The 19,844-nt window shown below is 52.3% G+C and overlaps 1 protein-coding gene across 1 annotated transcript in view; it reads left to right on the top strand.

The window, feature by feature from the left end:
• The window catches only part of JPH3 (junctophilin 3), a 55,908-nt gene that overhangs the window by 18,377 nt on the left and 17,687 nt on the right, over positions 1 to 19,844 (top strand). Inside the window, exon 3 of the mRNA XM_050311711.1 lies at positions 19,284 to 19,408. Coding sequence (XP_050167668.1) covers positions 19,284 to 19,408 — 125 coding nt within the window. The remainder of the gene's footprint in view (positions 1 to 19,283; positions 19,409 to 19,844) is intronic.

Here is a 19,844-nt window from a genome sequence, read left to right as displayed (position 1 = left end):
AAAATCCCACTAGAATACCAGGTAGGAAAGCAGAGCAGCAGAAAGACCAGATCTTTCCCTGTGATCTGTGGATGTGAATGCCTCAAAAGGCCTGAATCCTGGAAATGTGGAGCTCTAGTCTGCTGTGGGATGAATCCTGGAAATCAGGAGCTCTAATGTGCTGTGGGATGCTGAGTCTGAGGACCTGAGCATCCTCCATCTCCAGGTGGTAATGGTCCTGGAACGTCATGAATGTGGGATTGGAAGAGATGTGACCCTTCCCCACCACTCCCCCCATGCTAGAAATGCTTAATAAGCTCTTGGCATATAATATTCCACTTCTGATTATGGGAAAGAAGAAAAGAGATCAAGTCAGACAGGAATGCCTGATGCAAATAGTTGCCTTCCCTGCACTGACTGGGGTGCTGTGGTCCTGAGCTGTGCTGGAGAGCAGCAGGGAGGACGGAGGATGGAGGATGGAGGATAGAGAGCTGAAGAGAGGATGCAGCCTGTGGTCACATGTGTGCATGAAGGAGGGGGAAAGCTGTGGGATTTGTGGGATTTCACCCCTTCAGTCACCAGTGAAGATGCAAAGAAATAAATACCTGGGATGCAGTGCCTTGAGTTATATTCCATCAGAGGCCAAAGCTGGTCCTGCCAGAAAATGCTCTGGGAGCAACGCGACACCTCCATCCTGCATCCCGGCTGCCTCATCCTGGCTACCTGCCCTTGACTGGACACGTGGAAGGAAGCGAGTGCTGGGAATGTGGGGCTTGGCTCTTGCCATGGCCCAGCCACTGCCTGCAGTGCACGAGGGCTGCTGGTGTGTTGAAAGGCCCTTTATTGATCCCCTGCACTGCCCAGCGCCGGCTGCACCAGCTGGGACAGAGACACTCCAACGTGACCCTGTGCATTAGCCCTGGGTTACCAACGGGCACGACACCATCCTGGGAATGTTTGCTGCCTCTGCTAATGGCCTGTGCTGAGGCCCCAATATCTGTCAATGAAGAGCCAAAGGATCCAGCTATAGTTATGGACTGTGGGATTCAGGCTTTGCTGGAAACAGAGAGCAGATGGGATTAGGTGGATGCACAGGCTCAACCCTGGAAGTGTCCAAGGCCAGGCTGGAGGGGGCTTGGAGCAACTTGGTCTAGTGAAAGGTGTCCCTGCCCGTGACAGGGGGTGGAATGAGATGAGCTTTAATGTGCCTTCCAACACAAACGATTCTGTGATTTATGATTCTATGGTAAAGCAGCTCTCCCTCCTTCCACTCTGAGGTCATAGAATCAATCATAGAATCATAAAATCAAAGTCACAGAATCAGGGAATGGTTTGAGTTGAAAAGGGACCTCAAAGTTCATCTCATTCCACCCACTGCCATGGGCAGGGACACCTTCCACTAGCCCAGGTTGCTCCAAGCCCCATCCAACCTGGCCTTGGACATTTCCATGGATGAGGCAGTCACAGCTTCTCTGGGCAACTTGTACCAGGGCCTTACCACTGTCACAGGGAAGAATTCCTTCTCAATATCCCATCTAAATCTCTGCTCTTTTAACTTAAACTGCTTTGTCTGAACCCTTCAATCCTGCAGCTCGAGCTCTTCCCCTTTGCAAGGGTTTTGGCAGAGAGTCCCTGAGCCTGCAGAACCAGAAGAGAGCAAGGTTTTACATACCTAGATCCAGCTAGAAAGGCTTTCATCTATTTAGTCAGATTAACTTTAAAGCTTCCTAATGAAGGAACACTCCCCAGCAGTGCCCACACCAAATTACATTGTCTGAATAGCAAGAAAGGCATAAAACAGGCAGTGGGTGCCTTGGTGGAGTAATCCTGGTGCTCATTTTGGTGGCTATAGGAACCAGGTGTGCAACGTCCCCCCTCTAACACCAACATGAGTGACTTACCAACACCTGGGGATTTTATATAGCACTGGTGTGTGTCTGTGCATGTGTGTGAGTGTGTGTGTGTATTCTTTTCTGTCTAATGATATGGCTGAGTTCACTCTGCAGCCTTTCCCTTGGTGGGGGAAAATATGTGCCCACCCACGTATTTCATTAAATTTGTAAGAATTCAGTATTTTTGAAAACTCTGCCGCTCTGTCAGATTTGGTTGGAATTGGCCAACACGTTCAAAAGTTATTAGTGTGGGAGTGATGGCATATAGATATATAAACAGCACAATCACAGAAGTAAAGCCCCATTTCCTGAGGAAAGTAGGCTAAAAACACAGTGTGCTGGAGACAAGTAAATTGGCTTCCTAAAGTTGTTTTAGTCAGAATGGAGTACAATGGTTTCTGTGACACAGAAAAATAAGCTCACTTAAGGAACAGTTTTTAGGTTTGGGATATGATTCTCCTAAATTTTCTCTGATGTAATTAAAATGGGAGAACACTATTCCCTCTTGTCATTACCATTCACTGAAATCATTTGTGTAAAGTGAACAGGTGAGAAGGGATACGAATGAGGGCTGAGAAGCTCCTGTTGATATCAGCTGCCTCATCCCTGGACATGTTGCCCTGTCCCTGGAAGTGCCTGAGGCCAGGCTGGACGTGGCTCAGAGCAACCTGGTCTAGTGGAAGGTGTCCCTGCCCATGGTAAGGGGTGGAACGAGATGAGCTTTAAAGTCCATTCCAACCCAAACCATTCTGTGATTCCATGATCAGTTTTTGGAGGTAGCCAAGGAGGGAACCCTTTTTCAGCCCATTTAAAATGAAGGTGCAGGGTGTCCTGTAAGTGCTATGGGATCCTTCATTCCCTCTCATATCAGCCAAGAGCCACCACTCTTCTGCTGCCACCCTGGAAGGATGAAGGATGCACTGGATGCACCGACTCCCATCTCATTATTCTCACACTGATACCTAAGGCAGGTTGTCTGTAGGCACTGGTGTGTCATGGTCAACTAAAATATAATATTCAGGCAAGAAAGGTGGACCAGAAAGCTCATCCCACCCTTGGCTTTCAGGACAGCTTCCTGCTGTTGGCGATGGATGCACGTGGAGTGTCAGGGGGAGCTCAGGACCACACTCCACACTGCACAGCAGATGATGGTAGTTCTAATGCAAAGCAGACAGACCCTAATTCTCTCCAGGGTTTCCTTGTGCCAGCACAGTTCAAGGTGTTGTAATTAGTGGCTGGACTGCTTATGAGAGGAAGGGCCATCAGCAGTGCTGGGGATGAGTCCCAGATGGGTGGCATGTGGCCACACTCCGCTCCTCTCCAGCAAAAGCTTCTTGGGACCTCTAGTTCAGAACCTTAAAAAGGAGCTCCTGGGAGCAGGCAGTGCCCTGGCACCCCGTGGGGGGGGAGGCTGTTCTCAGGTTAGTCCTAAGTAATGCTCTTCCTGGCATAATTATAGCCGAGCCGTTCACCAACCATGGGAAAAATATAATTAAAGCTCGACAGTCTCAGGAGGAGTCGGGCTACAAATTACTACAGTGTCATTCAACTTCAGAAAGGGAAGCTGGAGAAAAATAGAAGAAGGGAGCAAATAAAGACAACCTGGCAGTAAAGGGGGAGGGTGGGTAAAGGGAAGTGTTTGGACTCAGCATGGATGCTCCTCCAGGATGCTGCAGTGAGGGCGAAGCATCCGGCCACGTTTGACGTACGACAGGGAGCGGGGAGGCAGGAAAAGCCCCGGAGAGCTGAGCAGCAAAGTGCAGGAGATTGTTTGAGCCAAACAGGTATTTTCTTCAGAAAAAATGGAAATGCAGCCTGGGCAAAACCCACAGAAAAGAAAAGATGCTGCGGTTGTGATCCCAAACATTGTGAGTCGCGGTAATGTCCCCACCGGCGGCTCGAGCCGCCGTAATGCTGCTTAATGCTCTCCCAGGCCTGTGCCTGCAGCTCTGCCATTGTGCTGCACTGCCTTTGATTGCAGGTTTCTGCTGCTTTTTGGGTGCCTGAGGGGTCTGTCTGCGGGGCTCCCACATTACTCTCGCCCTAATCCCGCCTCGTGCTGCCGGAGGGGCTTTAGCTGCGGATGGAAAGGGAGGAGGAGGAGGAGGGGTGGGGGTTAAGAGGGATGTTGTGGCCCCAAAAGGGTTGTGTGTCCCCTTCCTCCGACCAAAGCAAGAACAGGTCAGAGATTCAAGGATAGGGCTGAGCTGATGCCCAAGCGGGTCAGGGTCTCCCACCAGCCCCTCTTTGGGCAGCTCTGGGTCCAGGGAGGGTTCCACTGACTATGGTCCCTTGGAGAAGTTCTGCCCATTTTCCTGAGTCTGTGGAAGCCACCTGGAGTCTGGAACTCTGCAGGAATCACCTCAGCCCATGAGCTGGGGGACTGATGGGGTCACGACAGCATCACCTGGTACCTGCTGGGTCTCATGCAGGGCAAGCACAGTCCCTCCATCCCTGCCCAGCCTCTTCATCATTTCCCTCAGGGGTGCAAAGAGACAGAGAGGAAAACACAGAGGGGATGGATGGAGGTGGCTCAGAGGCTGAGAGCAGCTGGAGGAGGAGCTGATTCTCTTCCTTCACAGCAACCTTTTCTTGTCCCTCCCTGCCCTCTCTCCCCCCCAACAACCCCTTTGTAATGCAGAGAGGAGCAAAGCCCGGGGTTGGCAGCCTCTGACAGGCCCTGCCACGGATGGAGCTGAGCATTCCCTGCTGCCAGTTCCTTCCCTGCCAACTCCCTCCCCTGCTCCTGCCCTGCCCAGGCTCCTGCGCATGGACAGCGGTCAGAGGATGGGATTAGGGTCAGCTGTTATTCCTCATGTTGGTGTGTCACTGTCAACTGGGATGACATGGGCACCTCTGACTCATGGTAAGCCCCTTTCCACCTCTAGCCCAGGACGCTCAGGGATCAGCAGATCCTGGATGGCATCCTGGAGCGTCACATCCCTTCCCAGTGCCGGCTCTTGCGGGATGTGATGTCGGCACCGTGACTCTTTACGTCCTCCCGTGATGCCAATTTAATAACTTCCTGCTCAGACAGGATTTACAGCTTTAAGCCCTTTTGTGGCCGTGTCAAAAGTCAGGAGCAGCCGTTGTGTTTTGCGCAGGGCCAGCTTGGAATGTCCCCAGGTGGCACCTCGAGTGCCTGCGGGGCAGGGATGGCAGGGCACATCCATCCACAGGCGTGGTCAGGCTGCAAAATTCAGTGTCTTTCATAGGAATGATGCTTTACAAGGTAATCCAACTGGAAAAACCTCGCCAGGGTCTTCTGTAGCCTCTGGGAGAGCAGCTCAGCAGGTTTTTGGCTTTCATTGCCCTCTCATCCTTCAGCCCCCAACACTGATCCCTGCTTGGCAATTCCCACCACCTTCCCTCTCTGTTGAGCCAAACCACCCCATCCCCATGGCCCAGGCGTCTGACATTCCCAACTTTCCCACGTTGCAGATAAATAACCAAGTCACAGCAGAGATTCCCAGCCCGTTGGATTTGCCGCGGTCCCGTCCAGCTGTGCTGCTCAGGGATGATCTCCGAGATCCATGTGGTTTGTGTCGTGTCAGGCCCGCAGCAAAGCACAGCTGGAAGGGTGGTTTTGTCTGAGAGTGAAGCAGGAGAGGGGTCTTGGGATGCGGGAGGAAGCAGAACAGCCGGTGGGATGGGAGAGCTGTGTGCCTGCTCCTCGGTAACCTGTGCAGGGAGACCAGATGGAAGCGGGCAGGGATGGATGGCACCGGCCGGCAGCGAGGCGGGAGGATGGGAGGTGATTCACTCCTGGCAGGCACCGCTTCCATGGGAAGGGGCTGCCCCGGAGAACTCGGCAGGAGGCGAGGGGGAGAGCGAGGGGCAAAGGAGAGACTGCCTTCTCCTCTTCCTCCTTCTCCTCCTCCCATCGCACAGCAGCCCATCGCAGCCCGGATCAGCTGCCTGGACTTTAATCCAAGCCTTTTACCGGCTTAGCGCAGGGGCTGAGCGGCCGGCGCTGCTGTCCCGCTGGGACGGCCCCTCTCGGGAGGTGGGACAGGATGATTTCAGCCCCCGCAGCCCTGTGAGATCCCCCACTAACCCAACAACCTCCCGCCTGCCCTGACTGCACAGCACAGGGAAGAGGGAACGAGATAAAGAAGAGGATGGGGAAACCTTTGCTTTATCCTTTTGGGTGGAGCAGCCCTTCCTCAGATGGGAAAAAAAGCAAAAGCCAACAAAACCAACACAAAACCAGGCCCTGCTTTTCCTTTCTGCTGCTCTTCTTGTTCAAGGAGCAGAAGCTGCAGCGTTGCTTGTCTCAGGGATCTTGGGGAGGGAAGGATTGTTCCTCCCACAGCAGGATTGATCCTCCCCCAGCCTTCTTGGCTGCCTGGCAGAGGGGCTGGCTCGCAGGCCCCTCACTCTCCTCCGTCCTCATCCTCACCCTCCATGGTGTGGAAGGAGGCTGCTGGGGGTTCAGGCCCAAGGGCTGGGCGTGGAGGATCCTGACTGTGTCATCCCAGCCCCTCACTGCCGTGTCCCACCACCCCAATGCCCCCCTGACGTGTTGGTGGGTGCTGCTGCACCGTGTCCCTGCTGTGTCCTGGCGATGCTGCATCCCGAAGTTTTGATCATGGAGAAGAGCCAAAGGGAAGGTTTGGGGTCCCCCTGCTACCTCCCCATCTCATGAGAGAGGCCTGCCTGCTCTGTTCCTCTCCTGGCTCCCGTTTTGGGTTTCCTGGCTTCTGTTCCTGCTGGCTGCTCCTGCCCCAGCCGCCCACCCTCCTGCTTGCCTGCAGCAACAGCCCCAACACCCCCATGTTCCTGTCCCCCACCAAACCCCTTCCTCCCTGGGGAGAGCAGAAAGCAGTATCAGGAGCAGAACCAAGATGAAAACACAGAGCTGAGCCAAAATATTGAGTGTTTTCCTTGCTGGTGTTCCTGAGCATTGCTTCCCACCACAGCTAGAGATTGGGATGCTGGAGGGGAGCACAGGGGAAGGGCTGGGAGCTCCCAAGCCCTCTGTGCTCTTGTAGACAGTTTGAAAAGCCTCAAGCAATGAGGTTTCTGTCGTCTTCTCCATGCAGGACAAATGCCAAGCTGTCCTGGCTTCCTAATCCAGGAAATTAAAGGATTTGACTGTAGACCCTGCTAAGCAAATTTCCCCCCTGGAAATCCCAGGGGGATTTACCCCATGGATCTGACTGATTATCCCTTCAAAGTTGTGACTAAAAAGGTCCCAGTTCTCCAGGGTGGTGAACACCCTAAAATCTCATCATGGAAGTGCTGTGGCCATGCCTGGTGCTCAGCCCAGTGTCCAGTGGGACCTACTTTTCAATGTTGGCCCATCTCCAATGCCCCATTTCCATGGAGAGCAGCTTTCCTTTGCTTCCTGCTCACTTCCAACTGGGACAGCAGGGCCTTGCTGTGACCCTGTGTCACCCTCCAGGGTCATGGCATGTTATGTGTGGACTGTTGGTTTTCCCAGCTGGGCCTCAGGAGCAACCCATATGGGAGATGGGATGGGTGCACCCTGATGGGAGATGGGATGGGCTCTGTCAGCAGCATCAGCTCCTGTTCGTGGACCACAACAGCAGAAGGGAGCACAGGACAAGGCCATACAACTTTGCTGAGCTCATTCTGCTGGATTAAAGCAGTTCTGGCATCTGTCCCCAAAGGAAAAGCTGCAGGAGATGGTGAACCCAAGCAAGGCTGGGGCAGTGGACACCCTGCCATGATGTTTGTGAGCTCCATGATCTACCCTGAGCCAGCAGTTCCTCAGGGTTGTACTCTCTTATGGAAAAGAAATAGGTTTGGGGGCTCAAATCTGGACACAGTGGTCACACTGTCCCACAGTCACCCCAGAGACAGGTGGGCAGCTGGTCCCATCCAACATAAGAAAATCCCTGGGGACCTTCAAACAGCTGTGGCAGGTGACAGGTCTTCCCAACCCTTCAGTCCAGGGCATGAATCCTCCAGGGAAGTGGTGGCAGGGATAGTCTGCCATTCTCTCCCAGGAGAGCCAGGGATAAAGCACTCTTCCAAGGGAAGAGCTGTGGGGCAGGACTCAGGCAGGGACCTTGGGCTCACCTGAATTGTGTAAATGGCCCCTCTGGAGAGCCAGGCTGCACCTCCTCTCCGTTACCCGGCTGTGTCTCTGTCGGATCTGTCTCTTATCCCCATAGCACGGAGGTGAAGCATAAATAATTAAAAGACCAGATTCTCTCCTGGCAGAGCCAGGCTCCCAGTCCCTTCCCCTGTTGTGCTGCTGGCTGCCTGAGTGGAAATTTTCACGGGCTTTGCCTCGGAGGCAGCTCAGACCTGCAAACCAAGGGCCTCGGGGCACGTCGGTGTTTGGGGGCCTGACAGGGCACCCACTGCCCCAGCAGGTCCTGTGCAGCCACGTCCCATCCAAGGCATTCCACAGGATGCTTGGGGTGCACTGGGATGAGCAGCATCCAACAGCTGAGGACCAAAGCAGAGCTGAATAGCTCAGGCACAGGTTGAGGAGCCTCACTAGAGGTGGGATATTTGGGGGTGCAGCTGACCTTGGGGCCCCTGTGCATTCAAAAAACAAGAGAAACCCATAGAGGCAGCTGGGATGAAGGAAGCAGGTCCTCCTGGGTGGGCTCTGAAGGTTGAGGCAGACAGGACATCCTTGTTTGTTGTGGCAACTGGGATGATTTATTATTCCCCCCACCAGACATCAAGGCTGTGGCCAACACTTGCACTACAGAAGGGTGACACAGCCCTGGAGGCACCTCCAGCCCCTCTCCCTCATGTCTGCTCCTACCAGGGCTGATGGTGGTGTGGGAGGTTGCCTGATTGGTGCCCCAGGCAGTGCTTAAAATGAGAAAAAATTTCACCAAACACTCATTGTTCATGTTTTCTCATCGTTCCTGGGGGTTGCTGGTGAGCACATGTGGGACTGGAGGTGGCAATGGGGGATGGAGATGACACTGCCGTGCCCCACACGTGGCTGTCTCCAACCACTTTGGGGCTGGTTGTCCCTTGCAGCAAGGAAAAGCTTCCCTGTCATCACCAGGTCCATCTCGGAGAGACTGAAGGCAGCAAGAGGTGCACAGTGGTACCCATCACCAGCATCTCCTCCAGGCAGTAAATGGGTCCCCTCCCAGCTCTACGGAGCAACACATGGATGTATTTGCTGTCCAAGCATCTCTTAGGGCCCTGGTGGTCAAAACACAGTTTTCCAGAGTGAAAATACAGAGGGTTTTCAGAGTACCAGACTGTTTAAACACATCCCTTAGACCTCTGTTACATCTCCTAGGAAAAAAGAGTCCTGTCTCCTACCCCACAGGGCTGGAAGTGTTCGAGAACTCCTGGGGGGTGAAGCTGGATATCAACTTCCTCTGCTCCGACAGCTGGAGGGCATCGTCACTGTCCCCGAGGCCATTTCAGCTCCTTGGCTTGGCCCAAGCCCAGGCTGTGCTGGAACTAAAATCTTAACTTCAGTTAAACGAGGTTTTGGTTGATTTTGGGTGAGGTTTTTATGCTGTTTGCTCAGAACCAGGGTGGGTTTTGCTGGTGGGTGTTGGCTGGTTAAAACATCGCATGACCAGAGGAAGGTCACAGATCCTCCCTCTCCATCAGCCCATCACCAGGGGAAAGGGAGGACCATGAGCTCAGCATTTCGCTGCCTCTTTGGGGCTTTTGTGGCTCCAACAGCAGGAGAGGGGAAAAAAAAATTGCCTGGAAAGTTCATTTGCCAAATGTCTGTTTTGCTTGAGGTGACCAAAACTTGTGAAGCTGCCAAAGGGTTTCAGCCAAAACACGAAGGGGGTGAAGGGTCAGGAAAGGAAAAAAGACTTTTCCTTGCAGTTCTGTTGTGGTTTGCTTTGGAATTTGGTTTAACTCCTTTTTAGGTGTCAGAACTGCAATTCAATGGACAGGCCAGCTTTGCTTTGCTGTCGGCACCTCCCTCACCTGGAGTTTTTTGCCTGAACTCCTCAAATTCCCTTATTCTGAGCACTTTTCTCTTGGCTATAGGAAAGAGTCTCTAATGATTCCCGAGGGGCTGGGGTGTGCTGGTGGTTCCTCCCTTTTGAAGGGATTTGGGGGATTTCCTGGAGGCAGAGCAGGGGCTCCCAAGGCTCCTTTTGCCCAGTGGCCCGGTTTTCTCTCCCTGTGCTGCATTTAACATTGAGGTTTCCACCTCCAGCTCCATCCCATGGTGACATCGGCCCAGCGAGGAGGGCAGCATGAAAACAGGGAGAATGGAGTGTTATGGAGAGTAACCTGGTGATGGAGGCCAGGCTGGGATGCTGATGGATGCTGATGGTCCACTGAATCCTCCACCTTTTGACCTGCATCCTGGGGCAGGCCATGGCAGGAGGAGGTACCCAGTGTCCACACCAACCAGGCATTTTCTGATGGCCTTCAAGCATCCCACAATGTTTCCTTCAAATCTGTGGCTGGACTGGGGGTAGTCATGGAATCACAGCGTGGTTGGGTTGGAAAGGACCTTAAAGCCCATCTAGTTCCAACCCCCCTGCCATGGGCAGGTCATGACCATGTCTCCACCCTCCTCTCCTCGATGAATCCATGCAGATGGATGATGTCCCACCAATCCACCTCTCCAGACCCACCACCAAAACCTGGCCTTTCCCTGGCCAGAGCAGCAGTGATGGGCTCCTGAGGGTTTTGCTGGGGCCGCCTTTGGATCCGGCTTTGCCTGGAGACAGGAGGACGCAGCCGGAATGCAGGATCCAGCCTGAAGCCATTCCAGTCAGCAGCATGTGCAGCCAAAGCCAGCTCTCCACATGTCCAGGCAGGCTGAGTTACGGCTGCTCAGGGAGCTCCAGCTTGGCCTGTTGTGCATTCCAAAATCTCCACCCGACTGCGGCATCGGTGTCGGGATTTTCTGCTCTCCTATTCCTGCTTTTTAAACACAGCCAGGAGAGATCTGCAGTGTGTGGATGAGCCAGTGCTGCTGCCCCGCTTCCTCGGAGATTTTGTGCCTTCTCTTTCCTTTTTCTTTCTCTCTCTCTTTTTTTTTTTTTAAATTCTTTTTTTTTCTTTTCCTTTTTCCAAGGGTTGTTAGGGAATTCATTCCAACCTGTTTTGCCTCCTGCCTGGCAGTGGCAGGCTCGTTTGTAATGAGCTATTTTTGCCCAGGGTTAGAGGAGCGTTTGCTGTGCCTTTGGGATGTGAGCGTGGAGGGCTGGCAGGGGAAGGAGAGGGGAACTCAGCCCTTCCCATTTCCACCAGGTGTGTTTTCCACTATGTCCATGACAATTATCCAGTAAGATTATGGAAACCTGCCCTATCCAAAGCACCACAGCTAGAAAGCAAGAAACATCCCCTCTGCTCATTCCTCTCCTTCCTTGAAGCTGGCTCTTCCCAAATCCTGCTCCAAGTGGGATCTCATAGTTTTGCATCGCTTTCCAGCAGATAACAATGTTCACAGTGCTGCAGTTATCTCATGCCTTCCCCAGTTTATAAGGAAAGGGAAAAATCCACCTCTGGAGCTGGAGTTTGCTCTTGCCTCTGTGTTGGATTTGGGAGAGGGGACTGCCTGGAGCTCAGCTGTGGCCCGAGGGCAGTTCCCTGTCCCACCACTGCCTGTGTCTGGCAAAGTGACAGGTCTGGAGAGAGGCCAAATCTTGATCAGTCAGGTGGGACCGTGGCATCAAAGCCATCCTTTCCCAAGGCAAATCCCAGTCTGGGCTGGCAGGCACTGGAACACCGGGATGTGCAGGTACTGCCTCGCTCACCTGCCTCCTCCCGAGCTTCATTCCAAGTGACAGATGGCAGGGGATGAGGCTCCCTCTCCAGATGTTAATTATCTTGTGAGCTGTGAATAACATCTCAGGGCAGCCTGTGCATCATCTCCATCAGCTTTGTCCTTGCTGGGGGGCAAGAAGTTAAAAGGAAGGAAAACCCACCAGGAGGGAAATGCAGAGTCTGCCTGGCCCTGCTTATTCCGCGTGTCCCTTGGCCAGAGAGATGCTGGGAGCATCCTGGCTGATGGTGGCAGATGTGCCTCTGGGTACCAGCTCCACCTGGCTCAGCCCTCTGAAGTCGAAGGAGTTTTATTTTCTTGTGCCAAGGCCGGGATTTTCTGTTTAGCAAAAAGAGGGATAAAATAAGTAAATCTGAGAAGCCCCATGAATGGTTTGGGATGGTGGGAATAAGGTGAGCTGGAGAGGATCGTGGTGTTATGACCCTTTGAACACTCTCATCCTCTCTGCTGGGAAGGATCCAGCTTAGGGATGTTGTTTGAGTTGTTCCTCCCAGAATTTTGGGGACATGACCCATCCCTGTACCACAAGTTACCAAGACTTTGCACCTTTACATGTCATAAATTCAGTTCTCCAACAAAACTCATTTTATCTTCAAGGCAAGGCACAGGACACAAGGACACAGCCTGGGATATTTTTTTTTCCCCTTACTTGGATTTAAAAATGGAATTTCAGTACAAAATGGCAAATGACACCTCAGTGAATTCACTCTCCATTTGTAAGCTCCAAAAATTTAAAGGTAGGGAAGGATCTGGCACAGCTGCCTGGAGTTAAATGGGAACTGGCTCCAACCCTGTTTCCATGAATTTGGGAGACCTCATGCCTTCCATGCCCCAGCTGGGCCACAGGCACCTGCTCTCCACAAGATCTCCCAGCTGGCTTGGGAATGGTTTCCCCCCTTAATGTGACATTTCCTGGTGTAAAACCACAGGGAAAGTTGGATTTGGGCTTTTGACCACAACATTTTCCGTGTTTCGCTGTGTTTTGCTTTCTTGGGCAGCAACAAACACCCTGAGGGGTTTTTGGGGATTAAAGCTTTCCAGTATTTTTTTTTCTCTAATTCTCTTGAAATGTGACTTAAAGAGCCATTTTTTCCAAGCCTGCAATCCCCATTCCCTCTTTCCCATGCCATCCCAGCCCTTCCCTCTTGCTGTCCCACTGATGGGATGTTTCCTGCTACTCCTCCCTGTGCTCAGGTGCACAGATCCCAGGCAGGAATGATCCATCCTGCCATCCCAAAATCTCCCAGTGAATCTGGGAAGCCTGGCAGGGGGTGTTGGGAAGCCAGGCTTTCTCTTTGCTATGCACAGCACCTGCTTTGTGTCTGGCTGCAAAGAGCCAGAGCAGACGGTTTTGGCTGCATTACGTCATGTCAGAGGTCACATTAAGCAGCTTTTTTCCCTTGATTAAGAATTCCAGAGATGGGGGGGGAGGGGGTTGTGGAGGAAAAAGCAGACAGAGAGAGCGGGCAGGGAAATATGCCTGTGGTAAGCAGGTAAATGGGAATTTATGCACAGATAGCTAATTGGTGTGTCTAATATTCCACCCCCTGAGTACCAGCACTGTATTACTGCCTTCACAAATCACTCAGGGTGAGCCTGGTGCAATAACAACGAGCCGGGAGAGCTGTGAAAAGAGCCAAGCCGGAATTAAGAGCGGGTTTTATCGGGGCAATAAATGCCAGATAGGGAAAATAACAAACAGGTTGTTAATTGCTGCCATCTCCCCATTCCCTGAAGGCATTGTCTAGACAGAGCCTGGCCCTGGGTCGTGCCTACCCCGACCCTCACCGGCAGGTTATTGCGCTGGGATCTGGGGCTGGAGAGGTGTTGGATGCGGGATGTGTGCCCGGTGAAGCCCACGGAGGGGGAAAGGGAGGCGGGATGGGCACTGCAGCTCTCCCCAGCTCTGCCCTAAATCAGGGTTGCTCCCGCAGAGGTAAAGCCAGACAGTCTGCAGTGCCTATTAATAATTCAGTCCCAATTTGTCCCATCTAGGAGAGCATGAAGACCAGCCAAGCCTCCCCTCCTCGCAGGCAGGGATGGAGATGCTGCCCGGAGCAGGCAGAGCCTCCTGGTGCTGTTGCAGAGAGATCAATCCCACGCTGGCAGGGCCGGGAGCTGGGAACGCCTCTCTTTTGCCATCCTGGAGCGATTGGATAGCCTCGGGAGAGGGTTGCATCAGCATTCCCATCTCCCAAAGCCCTGGGGTTTGGTTACCGGCATCGATCACTTGGGGACTTGTGCTTTGTGTTTCTTGGTGCATCTCTGCTGGATGCAATTAGGGCCAGATCCTGCTCTGCTGTGCCAGAGGGAATGGAAAACAACCCCTGGGGAATCAACTCAGCGAAGGGACTCGTGCTTATACCAGCCTGGGTTTTACACATGGGGGAGGTTGGACTGTAAAAGTCCTTTTCCTTGTTTCATCCAGCCATCCCTCCCCAGGACAAGGTGCATCCCGAAGCTGTCCCTGAGCCCCTGCTGCTTTTCAAGAGCTGGGGTCGGATGGCAGAACCTGCAAATGCTCTCTCTGAATTTTTCCTGAAGTATTCTCTCGCAGCTGGTGTGTGTTTTAATTGAATTTTGCCATTTGAAAAATACATGAACCTCTGTAATGGAAGGAGGAAACATTCCTCCTGTAGGAAGATAAAGATGCATTTAAAAAAAAAAAAAAAACAACCCACATCAACCCAAAAGCTGCCTGATTACATATTGACCTGCAGACAAAGTGAATCCAATGGAGCCAGGCTGGCCCCTTAGGAAAACTTCAGGCTGTTCATTATGGCCCGGGATGAGCTCACTGGTAGATTAACTCCATCCTCACCACTTGTGATGCTACAGGCCCTCAGTGCTCGCAGTGAAGCCTTCAGTGATTTGCAAGTTCTCCATGAAAACGTGGACCACGGAGTCCTTTTACATGGTGCAAAGTGTTTAGGACTTGTTGCAATCTCATATATGATCCTGTTGAGGAGCTGGAGAGCTCAGGAGAGGTTTCCATCAGCTCTTGGAGTGGGATGGAGGAGGGCTGGGGGTTCTCCATCCCTGCAGAGGGTCCTGACAATAAAGCAGGAATTTCATATTTCCCTGTCAAGCCTCAAACCCCTCAATTCCCTCCCACTGAGGAGGGAATCCCTTGGCCAGGTTTTGAGTTCAGGGGGCATCAGGGAAGTGAGGAGTTTGCTTGGAAAAGAACAGAAATCCCTTGGCAAGAGCTGCCATGTGAATTTCAGGAATTTTCTTTTGCAGAAATCTTGTCCATTTGATGCTTTTTAACATTTAAACATTTAAACCAGCCCAGAGCTCCCTTTGACCCCAAACGTGAGTTTGCTCAGAGTCTGGTGCCTGTTTTTTATTGAAGAGTGTGTTTTTCATACAGAAATGCAAGAAAAATAGGAATAAGGATGGCAAAACCCTTGCCTGGATCCAGTTCCTCCTTTGCACTATCACTGCACTCAAACAATGGATGGAGAGAGACTCAGTAGTGAACCAGGTTTCCTGTGACTCCACGATGCCATCCCAGAAATTCCAGGTTTCCCATTTACAGCTCGGAAATGTTTCAGGGGTTCTGTAAACTTGTTCTAATTTCCAGCCTAATTTTTAAGCAGTTTGTCCCACTTGTTCTCCTGCCAAAGAATTCCATTAACCAAAACACCTCTCAAGCCTCACCTGGTTCCAATTTTGCTTCCTTCTTTCCTGAATCCATCAGGATTTTGCTGAGAGCTCCCCCCTTTTTGGCTAAACCAGCCCCCAGCCTCAAGTTTGCAGCAAAGGCCTTGCATTGACTCCTCTCTCACAAAAAGCCAGCCCAGAGTTGCTGCTGGAATTCCTAAAAAGCCAAGTTCTTCCTTGCAAATCAGTTGATTCCAGCTTCTTATAGATTAGCTGGAGCTGATAAACTTGGCATTAGGAACCAGGCACAGGTATTATCCCTTCCCTTGTCAGCTCTGGCCAAATCACAAGAGATCTGCAAAGATTTACAGAAATCTGGTTGGTTGGGATTTTTCCTGCCTCCTGCCAGCTCCTCTTGCCAGTTTGACCATTTGCCCACTCATCCTCCAAGAAGAGTGAGTCAGCTTGGCAAAACAATAATAAATAAAATATTCCAAGCCGGTCCCAGCGTGGACTCTCTGCCCTGACCCAAACTGGACCCTTGGGACTGAAAAGCCACAACCCATCCTGGCCATCGCTCCTCTGGCTCTTCCCAGCCCTGTCCTTGCTGAAGTACCATCTCCCAGTTCACCTTGGATAGTGTGGTGCACTAAAACCCTGGAATCATGGAATGGCTTGGGTTGGAAGGGACATTAAAGCTCATCTTGTTCTACCCCCTGCCATGGGCAGGGACACTTTCCACTAGGCCAGGTTGCTGGATTCATCCCAGCTGGAGGAGGAGGCTGAGGAAGCTCAGAGGTGGGAGGAATTAAACAGCTCCTCTTGCATCACTCTTTCCTTCATCCCATCATGAGCCCACCGGAACGAGATGATCTTTAAGGTCCCTTCCAACCCAAACCATTCCACGATTCTATGATTCATAGGGAAGGATCCAGCCTTATTTTGACTGTGGTTTCCGGCAAAAATCCATGGCAGCACTTAGGGCAGGAGAAGAAGAGTGATCAGATCGGGTCCTGTCCATGTGTCGTGGAGAAAAACCCGCTTTGCAAGGAAATAAACTCGGGCAATTAACTGGGAATTAAGATTTAGCCACGAGCAGCAGGAACGCGTAGAGGAGACAGCTGTTAAATTTGGGATGTGACAAAGTCATGCGAGCACTAACTGGATTACTTGCATTTATTTGGGAATACTGATGTATTTTATTATGCAACATATAGATCACCATAATTCTGCTTTTCACTCCACCGGCGCCTCCCCCTCCACCTCCGAGCGTCTTAGGGAGCTTTACAAACAATTAAGCTGCGCTTTCCATCCGCTTTGGGGGAATCCAGGGTATTTGGGATCGGAGATGGCTTAATTAATGGGATTGATTTTTAACCCTCTCTGAGCCAAAGCCTCGAGTTTTAGCTTTTAAAGGTTTGCTGCTCTTCCTGGGCTGACTGTGGGATGAACTAGCCCAGGTCACTGGAATGAGTTTTCCAGGGATGCAGATGCATCCGTCCCTCCAGGGATGGTGATTGTAACCCGTTTAGGTTGGACATCAGAAGGAATTTCTCCATGGAAACGGTGGTCAGGCACTGGAAGGAGCTGCCCAGGGAGGTGGTGGAGTCCCCACCCCTGGAAGTGTCCAAGGAATGACTGGACGTGGCACTCAGTGCTCTGGGCTGGGTGACAAGGTGGGGATAGGGCATAGGTTGGACTTGATGGTCTTGGAGGGCTTTTCCAACCTCACTCATTCTGGAATACTATAAAGGGGGAGATGATAAATCCTTAAGAGAGGAGGAGAGCTTGGGTGATCACACAGTCCCAGAATTGGGTAATGGCTCCATGTGTGCTCCTCCCCCTCTGCAGACACCTCCATGTGTCCCCACGACCCTTGGAGGTGGCATAAGCTGCTGTTCAGCACTTCCAGCCTCCTTCCCTGGCAAGCAGTGACAGATAAGTGCCTCCAGTTGCCTCTCCAGGGAAGAGTTTCGGGAGGCAGAGTGTAATCCTGCCTGCTGAGTTCGGTCCAGACGCTCTCAGACGTTATTAATCCTTTGTACCAGGCCAGCAGGGACCTGCAGCCTGCTCTAGGAATGTGCTGCAGGATGGGAGGGACAGGCACATCCCCAGTTTTCAGTCCAGGAGGCAGCAAAGGGATAGATGGATGAAGGATCCTTGGATCCACATCTCTGGGGGGCTCTCCTGGAAGATGTCACATGTTTAACAACCTCAGTGTCACTGTCTGAATTTCAAGCCTCAGGTGGCCCCATCCTTGGCACTGGGGGGGTTTAATCAGTGGGTCTGATGTCCCAGCCTTTCCCACAGACCACGTTGTGCCAAAAATGTGGCCTACAAGAGACCTGGAGAGGGACTTTGGGCAAGGGCCTGGAGGGACAGGACAAGGGGGAATGGCTTCCCACTGCCAGAGGGCAGGGTTAGATGGGATATTGGGAAGAAATCCTTCCCTGTGAGGGTGGTGAGGCCCTGGCACAGGTTGCCCAGAGAAGCTGTGGCTGCCCCATCCCTGGAAGCATCAAAGGCCAGGTTGGACAGGGCTTGGAGCAACCTGATCTAGTGGAAGGTGTCCCTGCCCATGGCAGGGAGTGGAACTGGATAATCTTTAAGGTCCCTTCCAACCCAAACCATTCCATGATTCTATGAAAAACAGGAGCAGTTTCACCTCCTCTCCTAGCAATTTGCTTCAGGTCCTGCTTGGAGCATCCCTGCTCCTCCTAAAAGATAGAGAAGTGGGATAGCTGCCAGGGAATGGGCTGTAACATGTTTGTCCACTCCTCCAACCCTGCACAGAGTGCTGAGCAGAGAGAGCACTGGACTCGAGGTGGGTAGAAAACCATTTGAACCCAATTTTTGGTTGCACTGGTCACAGGGGACCTGTGGGACCTGCAACAGCATCACCACAGCCCCTCCACCACCTTCAACAGCTCTGGAAAATGGGTTGGATCCACTTCCAGGGCTGCTCCAAAGCAGCCCATTGATGTAAATAAAGCCCTTGTTAAAGCAGGAACACTTGGAAAGCGTCGGCGCCGGAACACGAGCGACGGCACCGGGAGCAGGGACCAGGCGTCCCTCCGGGCTCAGGGAGGTGACAGCACACAGTCACACCCCCCCTGTTTCATAGCCCTGGTCTGTGCCACACGATGCGATGCCAGGCACATTCCTGGCCCTGTTTTCCATTTCTAGGAGCCGGTCAGGAATGGCACTCCTCCCCGCACAGATGTCGGGAAATTAGAGGGAATTCAGAGAGCGGCAGAAAAAAAAAATGATTAAAGGAGATGGAGGGCCTGATTTTGGAGGGAAAAGAAATCAGCTGAGCTATTTATAGTGCTGCCTGCACCGGGGTGGGAACAGGAATTTTTAAAAGTGCCTGGATAGCTCGGAAAAGGGGAAGGGACAAAGCAGCCTCCGGAGGATGCTCTCAGAGAGGGTGTGTGAGGGTGTAAATCCGGAGTGATGGGATGAAATGCCATCAAACACGAGCGTTTGGGGAATCATTGGTGAGTGCAGGGGACAGTTGTTCATCCAGAGTGAAAAAATGCCCTGAGAAAGATGTGTTGAGAGGCTGTGGAGGTGGTACCAGTGCCAAACCCCCGCTCCAACCTCTGCTCCCAGTATTTATTTACATCCAGCATTTTACGCAAAACGTGGGGGTGGGGATGGAAATCTTCCTCTTTTCATCCCAAAGCAAATGGTTTTGGTTAAAAAAAACCCCAAATCAGCTTTAAATTCAGCACTTCAGCTCCAGAGGCTTGTGGGAGATGCACGGAGAGGCTGCTGGGCTGGGATCCCCCACGGAGGGATGTGGGATGCAGGGGACCAGCCTGCTCCAGGGTGATGCATCCCTGGGGGAACAAAGCATCCTGCTCCTGTTTCCACATTGATTTCCAGGCCGGGAAGCAGCTCATGAATGTGTTGTTGCTGTAACATCCCTCGTTCCTCAGCGAGCCCCAAGCTCCCTGTGACAGCTCCCCTGTCACAGCCGAAGGGTTTCAGAGCAAAGGGATTCTGTGGGGGCAATTTGGGGTTGTCCATGCAGGGAGGAGCTGCCTAACGTGGTCCTTGTGTCTCCTGTTGCCTTGCAGGACCTCTCACTCCAGGGCCAAGGCAGAGGCGGCTGTGACAGCGGCGCAGAAAGCTCAGGAGGAAGCGCGGATCGCCAGGATCACTGCCAAAGAGTTCTCGCCTTCCTTCCAGCACAGGGAAAACGGTCAGTTCCGAGCCCTGCAGAGATCCAAACCCCCCAAAAATGAGCCCTGAGCAGAGGCTCGGTCTGTGCCTGCAGCTCCCAGTCCTCACCAGGACTCTTGGGGCGGGAAACCTCCCAGTAACACCAGTTTTCAGGGGATTTGGCTCAAGGCTTTCAATCTTCAACACTTCCACCTTGTTCAGGGCTTTTTTGTCTCCTCTTTTCACACCAAAACACATCCCATTGTCCGTGATGGTTGCACAGAAAAAAAATGACAGGGGCTCTGGATGGCAAATGCAAACACAGATGGTCCCAGAGGTCACCACTGATTTTACACCCAGGGCTTGTGTGGTTCATGCTTTCTTTGGAATGCCTGAACCGGCACACTTTAAGACCTGATCCTTCCCTTGGCTGTGCAAATCAGTCATGTCCTTCGAGGTGTTGGGAAAATCCGTGT

The sequence above is a fragment of the Myiozetetes cayanensis genome, unplaced genomic scaffold (assembly GCF_022539395.1).
Source record: "Myiozetetes cayanensis isolate MyiCay16 unplaced genomic scaffold, myiCay2020 scf16, whole genome shotgun sequence".
Taxonomy (NCBI): Eukaryota; Metazoa; Chordata; class Aves; order Passeriformes; family Tyrannidae; genus Myiozetetes; species Myiozetetes cayanensis.
This window is presented reverse-complemented; position numbering and strand designations above follow the sequence as displayed.